This window comes from Dermacentor variabilis, chromosome 1 (genome assembly GCF_050947875.1).
Source record: "Dermacentor variabilis isolate Ectoservices chromosome 1, ASM5094787v1, whole genome shotgun sequence".
Lineage (NCBI taxonomy): Eukaryota > Metazoa > Arthropoda > Arachnida > Ixodida > Ixodidae > Dermacentor > Dermacentor variabilis.
Genome location: NC_134568.1, coordinates 43,431,569 through 43,444,056, shown reverse-complemented (window position 1 = coordinate 43,444,056; position 12,488 = coordinate 43,431,569). Strand labels below are relative to the sequence as shown.

Here is a 12,488-nt window from a genome sequence, read left to right as displayed (position 1 = left end):
CTCCACAAGAAAAGTAGGAAGATACCTATAAACAAAGGGGTCAGACAAGGAGACACAACCTCTCTTATTCCCAGTTAATATTGTACGCCTACACAAACACTCAAGAAAGCGGACGGGAGTAATAGGTGCCGTGATGGCTAATCTGTTAAAGCACCACACCCATAATGTGAAAGACATCTTATACATTCACCTCCCCAATTTCAGTCATCCGAGTACTTGAAACTGGGTTGGGATGACCCCCAGAGACGCCTTTTATGCTTTTATAATTTCGTTGCGGAATACTCCACTCGTACGTTCAGCAATGATGGCGGCGCATCCCCATATATATTTTGTGATATTACATACAAACGAAGGAACGATTTTGTGCCTAACGTAATTATTTGTGGACGTGTTTGGATTGAACTTAAATATGACTTCTTTAAGGTAGATAACAAAAACCTTATAACTAGTTGCACATATGGTTCACCCTCTTCATCGGCAATATATTTCTGCGCTGCTCTGCATGATGTTATGGGAATACCAGCAAATGAAAACAAAAATGCAATAATTATAGGCGAAATCAACATTAACCTCACTGACATTACGTCTACTAACGTTTTAAATTATTCTTATTGTCTTAAATGCTTACCGTGCACTATGCACTACCATGCACTATTAATTTTGGCATATCCACCAGATGCAGGTGTTCTAATGACCGACACAACTAATCACTATCCTGTATTTCTACACTTTCAGTATACTCATGGCTCGGAAAAAGTCACTTACGGGAAGTTTATACTAGAAAAACAATCATTCCTTGAATCGGTGTCGACCCGCCGTGGTTGCTCATGGCTAAGGTGTTCGGCTGCTGAGCACGAGGTTGCGGGATCGAATCCCGGCCACGGCGGCCGCCTTTCGATGGGGGCGAAATGCGAAAACACCCGTGTGCTTAGATTTAGGTGCACGTTAAAGAACCCCAGGTAGTCAAAATTTCCGGAGTCCTCCACTACGGCGTGCCTCATAATCAGAAAGTGGTTTTGGCACGTAAAACCCCAAATATTATTATTATTATTGAATCGGTGTCGAATCTTGACTGGTCGCCCATCTTTTCTACAAATAATCCACAAAAACATTTGCAACTGTTTATCTCTATGCGTAAGTCCTGTTTTGATCGTCATTGCCATTAAATTAAATGCAAAAAGAAATTCGTGTTGCCTCAGGATCCGTGGATGTCGGATAAGCTCCTAGTCTTTATGCGCAAAAAAAAAAATAACCTTTACAAGAAAACCAAGTGACAACCATTTAACAATGACTTAACCATTCGGTACAAGAAGTTTTCTAGCGAGCTTTCTGCCACATGCCAAAAAAAGAAGCTAAAAAAACGTGGTATGAAAGGCAAATCTTGGAATGCGGTAAACAGGCAAAAAAGAAAGGATAAATTGTGAGCTCCTTCTTAAATAGGACAAATAATCGCGAAACTGTAACAAAAATTGTTCATCGGGGCAAGGTGTTCCAAACCGCCAAATAAATAACTGATCCGTTCGCTGATTTTTTTTTTTTTTAGAGTGAACTGTATACACACACCTGCGCATGACAATCCCGTGCCCCACCGCCTGCAACAGTCGTTCTATTTATTTCCGACTGCATCCTGGAAGCGGTAAACGTTATGAGCAACATGAAAATAACCGGCTCCTGCTTTGATAAATTACACCCTCGCCACAAAAAGTTAATTTCGCCCTTAATAACTGATATCCTTGCAGACATTATCAACATCATGTTTAAATCGGGCAGTTTCCCACAGGAACCGAAACAAGTCAGGATCTCCCCATTCTTTAAGAAATGTGAGCGCCCTTTAATCTCCCCTTATCGAACCATCTGTGTACTAACTTTTTTGAGCAAGGTAATTGAAAAGCTTATTCAAAACGGCTAACGCAATTACCTTAGAAAATTTAACATTCTCTCACCATTCCAATACGGCTTTCGCCCGGGTTACTCGAATGAACTTGCTCTTGTTGCGCTAACCGACCAACTAAAACTCACTGCCGATGACGGTAATTATACAGTTTCTGTATTTGTGGATTTAACAAAGGGTTTGATAAAATGCATCGTCGTATCTTCTTTCATGAGCTTGAATGATTAGGAATTACCGATCCAGGACTTCCGTCACAAAAAAAAAAATACTTAACAGACAGAATGCAGGTAGTCACTATTTCAGGCGTTCATTCCAAAACTATGTTCACCAATACTGGCGTACCCCACGGTTCCATATTGGGTCCGCTTCTATGTTTATTACACGTCAGTGATCTGCATAACGTCCTTTCATCTTCGAAACTAGCCCAAGAGTGTAGGCTTCGAAATGCACACTTTATGCAGACGATGCTGCTATCATTAACTCCGATAAATGTCTTACAACTATAATAGTTAACCTTAATGGTAGTTTATACAACATGCTGGAGTGGTACCATATTCACCAGCTACAGATGAACCCGTAGAAAGAAAATTTGGTGTATTCACTTCCCACCAACGAATACTTCACTCTATTCCTTCAAATTTTTTGGCCGCCAGTCCTGCCCCTGAAGTTTTTCCTGTAATTATATTGGTGTAGAATTAGACAGAAATCTTAAATTCATTGAACAAACGTCTAACGTAAAACAGAACATTACCTTACGGGATCAGGGTACTTTTAAGAACACGAAACGTATTTAAGCATCACATATTACTTTCCTTATGCTTTTCATTTCATTCCCACATTAACTACTAAAAATTAAATTATGGGGTTTTACGTGCCAAAACCACTTTCTGATTATGAGGCATGCCGTAGTGGAGGACTCCGGGAATTTCGACCACCTGGGGTTCTTTACCGTGCCCCCAAATCTAAGCACACGGGTGTTTTCGCCCCCATCGAAATGCGGCCGCCGTGGCCGGGATTCGATCCCGCGACCTCGTGCTCAGCAGCCCAACACCATAGCCACTGAGCAACCACGTCGGGTCACATTAACTACTGCGTCACTTGTTGGGCAAACACTTACGTATCTCACTTAAGCTCATTTAATATCCTACAGAATCAGGCTATTAGGATAATTACCATTTAGCCCATACAACCACAACGCCGCATATCTTTTACGAACTAATCACATTTTGTCGTCACAAAACTCGTTAAACAGAACCTCAGTACATTTTTGTACCAACAAATAAATTACAGACGATGCAACTGCTTGAAACCACAATATTTTCTAATAAATACCAATATTACCAGGTTTGCATAAATATGAAATTCATTTTACCCAAAATATATACGAATTATGGCAAGCGGAGCGTCCGTTTTTCATGTGTTGTATTCTGGAACACACTACCATATGATATAAAAACACTTAATATACACGATTTGAAGCAACAACTATAACAATATATTCTGTCCACTACTGATGCCTACTTCCTACTCATAACCATTCCTTCAATTTGCCTTCATTTCATTTTCATTGTCATACCATTAGATTGCTGTTTCATGTGCTCGTCGTGCATATGTATTCGAGTTTGCAAATTGTGCTTTGTACGTGATGTAATTTATACTGTTAATTTATTTGTGTTTAGCGACATTATATCACGCAGTGTATTTTATAAGCCTGTTATTTATGCAAATTTAATCCTTTAATTATATTATTCATACTATAACCTATAATTCCTCGTTGTTAACGATTGTTGAAACTGCTGTAACCTATGCTTTATTACACTTAGTTTGTAAAGGAGGTCCCATTGCAGTCGTTGACTTCGGGACCTCCGTCTGTATATTAATATCCTGTAATCTTTCTAATCATCAAAATAAAACCAGATATGGAAACGACTGTCAGCTGACGCAAGTTCACTTTGTCCACTTTCATTTCCCTTTACCCAGTCAATCTCACGTTTTAATTAAGCATAACAATTACCTACCCCTATACTTTATCTCGTATCTGTTGGTACGAACGGTAGGGGCTAATGAAAATTCGCTCATCGCTTCCTCTTACTCTTTTCGCTAATTCACGAAAACTCGCAGTTTCACACGGAAGGGGAAGCATTGATTCAAATTATTAGACAGCTATATGAAGTAGGATTAGTAGTATTATCAGGTGCATGAACTGTTGGAAACATTCGGTTACTGACTAAATTATTATGCATGTTGTCATGCGCGCATAAGCAAACACGAACACATATCACTCGATGACGGCGGACACTCGCTGTCAGGACGCTGGCGTGACCAAGAGTGGCAGCAGCGGCGCGCGAATTCCCCTTCACGTTGCCTCTCGCTTCAATGCGAACGAAGTGCGCAAGAACACAGCGCACACGAGGCCATCAGCTATATCGAGTCGCCTAGCCTTCGAACCCACTGCAGATTACCCTCCAAGGGGCGCACAGCCGCGCTTAGCCGCCGCAGCCGCAGCAGATGTCCACTAACCTGTCCCATCCCCACCTTCCTCCTAGCGCCCGCACCTCTCCCCGAAACCGCCCCTCCCCCATTCCGTGCTCACGTAAGAAGACAGCGCACACCCTCCCTGCTTTTCTGCCTTGCGCAAGCGAAAAGATACCGACGCATTACGCCGCCATCCTTATCGGCTCACCTTCGCGAGCGTTCCCTCGCACGTACAACATACGGTGCACGGCCGCAATCTTATCGCACTTGGGCTTTATATTGGATATCACGGCGAAGGCTAGGGCGACGACGACGACGACGGAAATTCACCTGGAGTGTCCATACAATTGCTATCGCAATAAAAGAAAAGCGAAAGGCGTCATAAACATCCAGAGTGCTAACATTTCCGACCAATGTTAGTTTCATTGGTAAAAACTGGGATCGCCTTCCATCATGTTCTAGCACAAACGCCCCGCATCTTGTACAGCAGCTCTAGTCCAGTCTCCTCCGTGAAGTGCAGAAGCAGCACCTGCGCTCTCGTAAATATAATACTGCTAAACACTGGATTGCTCAAATGACACTACAACAGCTCAAAATGAACACCATTTGTTATGTTTATGACTCTCTGTTTTATTTTTTATTCCACTGGCTTCTTTGATGCTAGAGCGGTCAGCGCACAAAATGCGTAAGTCCTTTGTAGTTAGTCGAGAAGACCATACCTCATATCTTAAGAGGAAGCTTTAGCTCGGGCCTACCTCCGACGCGGACTATTCAAATACATGTAAAACGCAAAAACGTTTTTCTGAGATAACCCCTGGACCGATTTTAATGAAATTTGTTGAATTTGAGAGACAAAGTTAAATTCTAGTGACTGCTCAAAGCGGAATTTCGATTTAGGGCATACATTTTGTTAAAAAGATTGTCAAAATTTGGGAGCTTAAAAAAATAGAAGCACGAACTTTACAAATTAATAGCTATGCATCAAGAACAGATATCGCGGGTCTGTGAACGGCATCCACTAGATTGTTGAAAGCGGACAAATATGATATGTCGTCTGATATCTTTCGTGACTTTGTTACGTTGTGTACAAGGGTTCGGCAATAGCTGTATTTACATATTACTAAATTTCTTTAGATTCATGTGCAACATATCAGTTTTGCCCGCTTTAGATGTACTATTAGATGCAATTCACATAATTGTTACATCATTTTTCTTTGCTGAGTTACAGCGTTGTAAACGTGATAGTTTCGTTTGCTGATAATTTTAGATTTTTTGCCGCTTTTTTAATAAAACTTTACGACTTAAATAAAAAAAGCCGAACCCAACAGTCACTAGATCTTAAATCTTTCTTTCAAATGCAACAAAACTCGCCAAATTTGGTGCAGTGGTTGCCCAGAAAAACTAATTCTCATTTTTACATAGATTTAGATAGGAGAGACCAAGCTGGTAAGTCCTGTGTTGGCATGCATTGTACAAATGTATCAGTGTCATTTTGTTTTATATATGTATCAACAAAGGCCCATTTTCGGCGGTTTCTATTTTTTTCATCTTTCTGTCCATTATTGCAGAGCTCGGTGGTGTTCTCAGTACTTTCTTTGTGTCTGGTCATCTTGTCGACAGTTCTTCACTGACACGCAAACAACTTAGTTTATTTTCACGAACGTAACTGGATCAATCACGACTGGTAACTCACCCTTAAGTTTGCCATTTATCCATCCTTACAGGTGACGAGTGTTACTTCGATCATGAAGGCTGGCTCTACCTCGTACAGCGATTGAGCGAGTTCATCTACTGCCGGAGCATAAAGATGGCACCGGCGGATATTGAAGCCGTCCTGCTACAGTGCGTTGATGTGAAGGACTGCGCTGTCGTAGGCCTGCCACACCCGCAAGCCGGACAGCTGCCTCACGCTGTGATCGTGCCGAAGAAGAAGAGTAGGCATCTTGACCTGGAGCACTACATCAGATTTGTCAATGGTTAGCACAAGCGCCTTCTTTATAGCTCCGTGCTGTTTTGAAACGGTGCACCATACGTCCTTTGTCTTTCAAACAATCGACCTCCCCCCCTCCCAAGTGTGGGGCAATCGACGGTGGTGGTTGGGCACCAAGTCATGTCCAAACGTACGAGACGTGAAATCAAGCACCGCATCTTGCTTATATTGAAGTGACGAGCCGTAGGAAGGCTGTAATAGGATTTAACAGCCGTTTGGAACTGCAAAGGAAGAAAAAAAGGTCGGAAGAAAACATGACTATCTTGGAAAAAAAAATCCGCATTCGGCTGCTCAAAAACGTTTTATCCGCATAAGCACTACAAATTAGAACTGTGAATAAATTAGAACAAAGCGGTCGATCTCGCGCCAGCGTTCTTCACTAAAGTTTATTCTTCCTCTCTCTCTCTCTCTCTCTCTCTCTCTCTCTCTCTCTCTCTCTCTCTCTCTCTCTCTCTCTCTCTCTCTCTCTCTTGTAAAAGTGGAGCTCGGATAACGGTTGGCTCTCGCGTACTGGTAAGGCATGGTGGTGAGGGGGAGTGCCAGCCGTAACAAATAGTGCAAGATAGTGCCACAAATAACCACTTCTCAAAGCAGGCGAAACACATTCTTGGATTGCAACCGGGGTTGGTTCTTTATCATTTTGTCGTTGTTGTTGTCGTTTCTGGATACAATCATTTTATATCAGCATCTAAACATTGACAATCTATTACACATGCGGACTAACATTTGGGCTATTTATTATCCAATAGTTTTCGATTTCGGTATACGGCACAGATGACGGAAGGCAGAGATATAAAGACACGCTGCTGCAGTCGCAACAACACTTTATTTAAACGTGCTCATTCATGCATGGCCTTCCTATAGTGCATTTAGGGCCTGAATAACTAAAGCCTCTTCTGATCAGTCGCGAGTGCTATAGCGGCCTCCTCAGCTGTATCCGCGCGTTTGGCAGGTCCCACCCACCCAAATCAGAGGAGGAAACGGAAACAATACCGTTAACTTACCAAGCACTGCTACAACACTATCGGCTTGGACGCAGGGTCTACCCTCCACCACATCCAAAACTAACAAGAAATGAAGGCACCGACTACAGGCGACTCCAGAGCAATACCTTTACCCACGGACGCTTACTGCATCCTTTCCACCCGACGCTATACAGCTACATCTGTCCACACTGCAACGTAGCAACTAATAGCAACAGATGCAGACCCAAACCTCCTCGCTGAAACGTAGGAGGCTGCGATCTCCAAGCCGGACCTGGTCGACCAGCGTGAACTCGTCGCCCTGGCCCGGAGGGCGATCCAAGCCAGAGGGTTCCTGGAATAATGGACCCTCCCACCTCGACTGACAAATCACTACTTTAAATAAAGGTTTCTTCTCACTCTCTCTCTCTTCTGTTGAGCAGTAGTCGAACAAGGAAGGCCACTGGAGCTAACGTTTCGACAAGAAAAAAGTCCTCCTGGACAGCCCCTGTCGAAACGATGGCTCCAGCGACATTCCTTGTTCGACTACTGCTCATCACTTCAAGCCTCCATCTTCCTGTGAACTTCTGTTTTGTCTAAAACATTATCTGTCACGTGGCTGTTTGTTTAGGGCGTATATGATAATGTTCATGTTTATATTCATACACACGCTCTTGAGTTCACAAATATATATACGCAATAAAGTTAACGGAAGTATGTCGCCGCGGCGGTAGTTTAATTTTTGAAGCACAGCCCTCGTAATGCTGGGGATCTTCGTTCGGCTTCCACCGGCGGAAAGTTTTTTCATCCACTTCCACATATCTCATTATTTCTACATTTCAATTAAACACAGCAATTAATATGCTCTGGGATTTCTCTGGCTTCCCCATCTCTCCCTTCGTGTATCTGCGACTAACAAAAAAAAGGAGCCCCTCACATACCCTTATTCTTATCGTTCAGATTCAAATTTTAACTGCAGGTGGGTCACCGCAAGATGTCCTCTTGTATACTTGTGTCCTCCTTTATCTACGATGCGCCGCTCGAGTCAAATAAGAAAGGGGCAATTTTCAGGAATGCGCAGTTTCTCAGAAAGAGAACTTTGCAGTTTGAAAAAGGATCTGTCTTTGTCCAGTGATCGAACCCGGCACTAACGCCATTCCGGGGCGTTCACTCAACCACTGAGCAAATCAGGAGGCTTGCAGATCGCAGAGCTCGGCCGAATTATTCGACAAAAACTGTGTCAAAGCAGAGGGATGCGGAATATTCTACGTCATTTGAGCAGAAGTATCGTATACGTTTTAACTGCGAAGCTGGGTTTCTGAGAAACCCGTGTTGGGTTTCCTCTGTAGCTGCAGGCTGTACTGTCGGACACCTGACAATATTTCCATTTTATGAATCTACCTCCATTTTGCGGGCTTCGGTAAAACGCATTTGCAAGTCATATGTGTATATTGCTCACTCTTGCACTGATTTACGTCAACTTTAGCCTTTTTTTTTATTTTGCAGAAAGGGTGCCAAAACAACTTCAGCTTGAAGGCGGTGCCACACTCGTCGATTCAATTCCACGCAACAAGATTGGAAAATTGGTGAGGCAGGAGCTAGTAAGTTGGCTGCTCCAGCTCCGTACCCAAAACAACCTAAAGTAATGCTACGGCTTGTCACCTCAGGCGCATGCTAGCGCTGATTAACCGCCATACTGAACGCATCAACGCTGATATATTTGCACACGCTTCATGGAACAATTTCGAACAAACTTGCATATTTTCCGCAACTCTAGAAAGGAATGCAGAGGCTCAGCGTTTTCTTTTCTACTTTCGAGCGAAAATCGATTCAAACCACCGGAGCATTTTGTTACGTCTCTGCATTTTTTCAATTCTGGAACACAGGTGACGGTTTCATTTGATATTTTATAATAAAGCTTCGGCTGCTGAACGGTGCCAATAACGCGATTAAGCACGATTTTAAACGCACTTTTCAATACCTCTTGGGCAAGTGCCTAAATAAATGTGCAGCTCCTCTAATGCACTTCACAAATTAATATAAGGCCTGCAGGTACCGCGCTAAGCCCGCCGACGACTGGAGATCCCACGAGACACAGAGGAACTACGGGGCTGACGTCATGAGAACGTGTGAAGTACGCACCTACACAAATAAAACAAACTTGTGTGTAACACGTCACAGGCTAAATCATGATTATCATTCAGCATATATTAGATCTCAAACTAAGACCATGTCCAGCCCTTAGTGCAAGCTCTCAGATATGTGACACTCATTCATAAGCTAACGATCACTCAGCTTTGCTCATCTGCATATCATATTGACGTGCAGAACGCCACTGGTTGCTACCTACAAAGGTGGAGTTAAAGCGAAAAAAAAAAGATAGGAAGAAAAATCCCAGTGACGCATAGCGCCAAGGCATAATTTATAACCAAGACCACGTGGCTGATAATAAATGTCGCCATTTGCATCAATTAGGTATTGTTAACTTTCAATTAAATTTAGATTTAAAATAGATATAATGCAGTATAACGTCCCGTCAACTATATGCATTGGTAAAAATAAACGAGCTGCAACTTAAAAAGCAATCACTGCGATGCACTTCTGATGCCGGTTCAAAGGGCTGCTGTAGCTTACGCATGAACTCGAGGGCGAAGTCTGAAATGTATTGCAGGGAAGTCTCACACAATCGAAGCAGTAAGGTAAACTTGCTTTCGCACTTAAGGAAGCACCATGCAATCCGCATCCGTTCTCGAAATTCACACGTTTAATGGTTACGAGCTAACTTTTCTGCAGAGCTGTCAGTAACACCCTGACAGACGAAATCTCGTAGAACACGTACAGTCAACCGCAAAAGTTTACGGGATGCAGGATCTGCCAAGAAGCTGAATTCTCGCGAAGCGTGGTCACACAGCCTCGAATCAAATGTTCCAGCATGTAATAGCCTTCGCCACCTACACAGTGATTCATTAAATACAAAGTGTCATGCCTTCACAGTGCAGGCATTCGCATTTGAAGGGGAAACCGTATCCGGTAAACTTTTGCTGTTGACTGTACGCTGTATTTTCTTGCTGTGAAAACGGCGCCTTGTCGAGACACGTGATGGCCTCAAACATAGCGTCACTCCCGGAGTCGAGAGCCAGCTCCCCAGTTGCTTCCGCCGCATATGTTGCCCGAGACCGGCGTACTTTATTGGCACCGGAAGCTCTTCGTCGTATAGAGAAAGTGTGAATGCAAGTGGCAGGAGTACAAAGACCCGGCTACAACTCGCAGGACTGTGCGAATAGGGATTTTTGAGACCGAATCGAATGCGAATAAAATAGTGCCAGAAGCGAATATAGTAGAGTCGAATATCAAATACTTTCTAATATAGTTTTCGAATAATGAACAGCTGTTATCACAATTAATATAAAACGATGTTCACTTTCCAGTATTCTTAAAGTTAGCGAGTTTCTGCCATTACCTAGAACGTCCTGAAGCGTTGCGTATTAAAAGCACGACTAAAACATTAGAAGCAACCAAGTAGTTTCTTCGCATAAACAGGCCCATTCAGAGATGCGAACGATCGCTGTTGAGCCTGTACAGTATTGCTACATAAGTGACGTAGCGGGCTGCACAACGCCAATTCTCATGTTTTATGTCCATACTATGTCCGCGGGGGCGAAAAATTACCGTACGTTTGCTCCAATTTTAAGTTTACTTTGGTGCAGGTGACGTTTTGAAATATTTGAAAAGTATTCAGAAAATATTCCAATTTACGAATAGTGACTATTCGAATCGAAGACCGAACCGAATAGGACACTATTCGATTCGTTATTCAAAAGTAATATTCGCACACACCTAGTAACCCACCGTTACGTGTATATTCATGTTGTCAATGGCTGTCATGCCAAGCAGACTGTGCTGTGAATACCTGTACGCGAACAGCCAGTTTTAAACAAACGAGCCCGTCATGTCGGGCATTGTTTCACCTCGGGTTGCGGCCACCCATTCCTGCGAAGCTACACCGGATGGCACCTTATGAAGCGAGCTCCAGTTGGCCACCACCGTCATCTTCACGTCGTAAAACCTCCACGTCTCAATCCGTTGTTGATAAGTGCGGCGTACAGAATCCAAAAGTCACTTGAGGTTTCTTGCTCAGTGCTATTCTGGTGATGTCGAAAAAGAAGGCGTCACCTAGAAGGACGTAGATGCGAGCCAGACAGAAGACGCCATGCCCGAGAAAAGCTTGTTCTCTGCTTCCGTGTAAAGTCCCTTTATGAGCTCTTCTAAAAACAAAAAGCTAAGTACCGAGAACGGTTGCGGCTCCGCCCACGCACTTTATTGGACAGCGCCCACTTCCCGCTGAGAGCTGCTTCCGTCAGCCATGTTCTTCCTGGGTAAGTCCAGCTGCTGAGTTCGACGGCGCTAGGACGCTTGTTTTCTTGCTTGTGCAGTTGTGTCGGCTACAGATTTTCAGCGAAGACGACTTCTGTATATCTGTCGCTGTTTGCAGGAAGTCAGCGTACCTTTCCGGACGCTTCTTGCTGCCTGCTGCTGCAGCAGCCGCAGCCGCCGCTGCCGAAATGCGTGTTAGGTAGAAAAAGCGCGTTAGGAAGAACATGGCGGCCGACGCGAGCCGCAAGGTAAAGCGTGGTAGGAGATGAGGAACTTGTCGCTACTTCGCAAAAGCCGATCTATGGATTTTACTTCCGTGGTAATCCACGATGAGGTCAGAATTGGTGAAAAGATAGGGCGGCTACCTGCACGGTGCACCAGGACTAGTATGCACCGCTTGTCCGCCGTGCCGTCGAAAAAGGCAAGAAATGGTTTGCCCAAATGCGCTACCCCGAGAAATCACGGTAGGATTACCATTTACAGTAAGATTGCCATGTAGAAGAGTATGGGTGTAGGCCAGTTGATGATTTATGATTTGGGAAGTTGCCGCAGGGAACACACGAGACGAAGAAATGGACAACATAAAACGGTACTGACAACTGATGATTTAATGAAACGAACACCGAGCTTCTATAGATCAGACATTCGTGTGCACCTGAAAAGCAACGGAAAAAACTCAGTGCCATTCCACTGTGTGAATAAAGATGACCAGCGAAGCTGTGTATGGGTATGTATAGCTGTGTATGGCGAACTTCACCTCCGCCGCGGAATGGCCCTGTATGGGTGCCTACGCGTG

At 43.7% G+C, this 12,488-nt stretch overlaps 1 protein-coding gene across 2 annotated transcripts in view; it reads left to right on the top strand.

Moving 5' to 3' along the window:
* Positions 1 to 9,478, top strand: part of LOC142570993 (uncharacterized) — a 41,855-nt gene extending 32,377 nt beyond the window's left edge. For both annotated transcript variants that reach the window (XM_075679299.1, XM_075679290.1), the window contains 2 exons: positions 6,091 to 6,342; positions 8,825 to 9,478. In XM_075679299.1, the coding sequence (XP_075535414.1) occupies positions 6,091 to 6,342; positions 8,825 to 8,964 (392 nt within the window). In that variant the 3' untranslated portion in view covers positions 8,965 to 9,478. The remainder of the gene's footprint in view (positions 1 to 6,090; positions 6,343 to 8,824) is intronic.
* Positions 9,479 to 12,488: the final 3,010 nt, after the last annotated feature.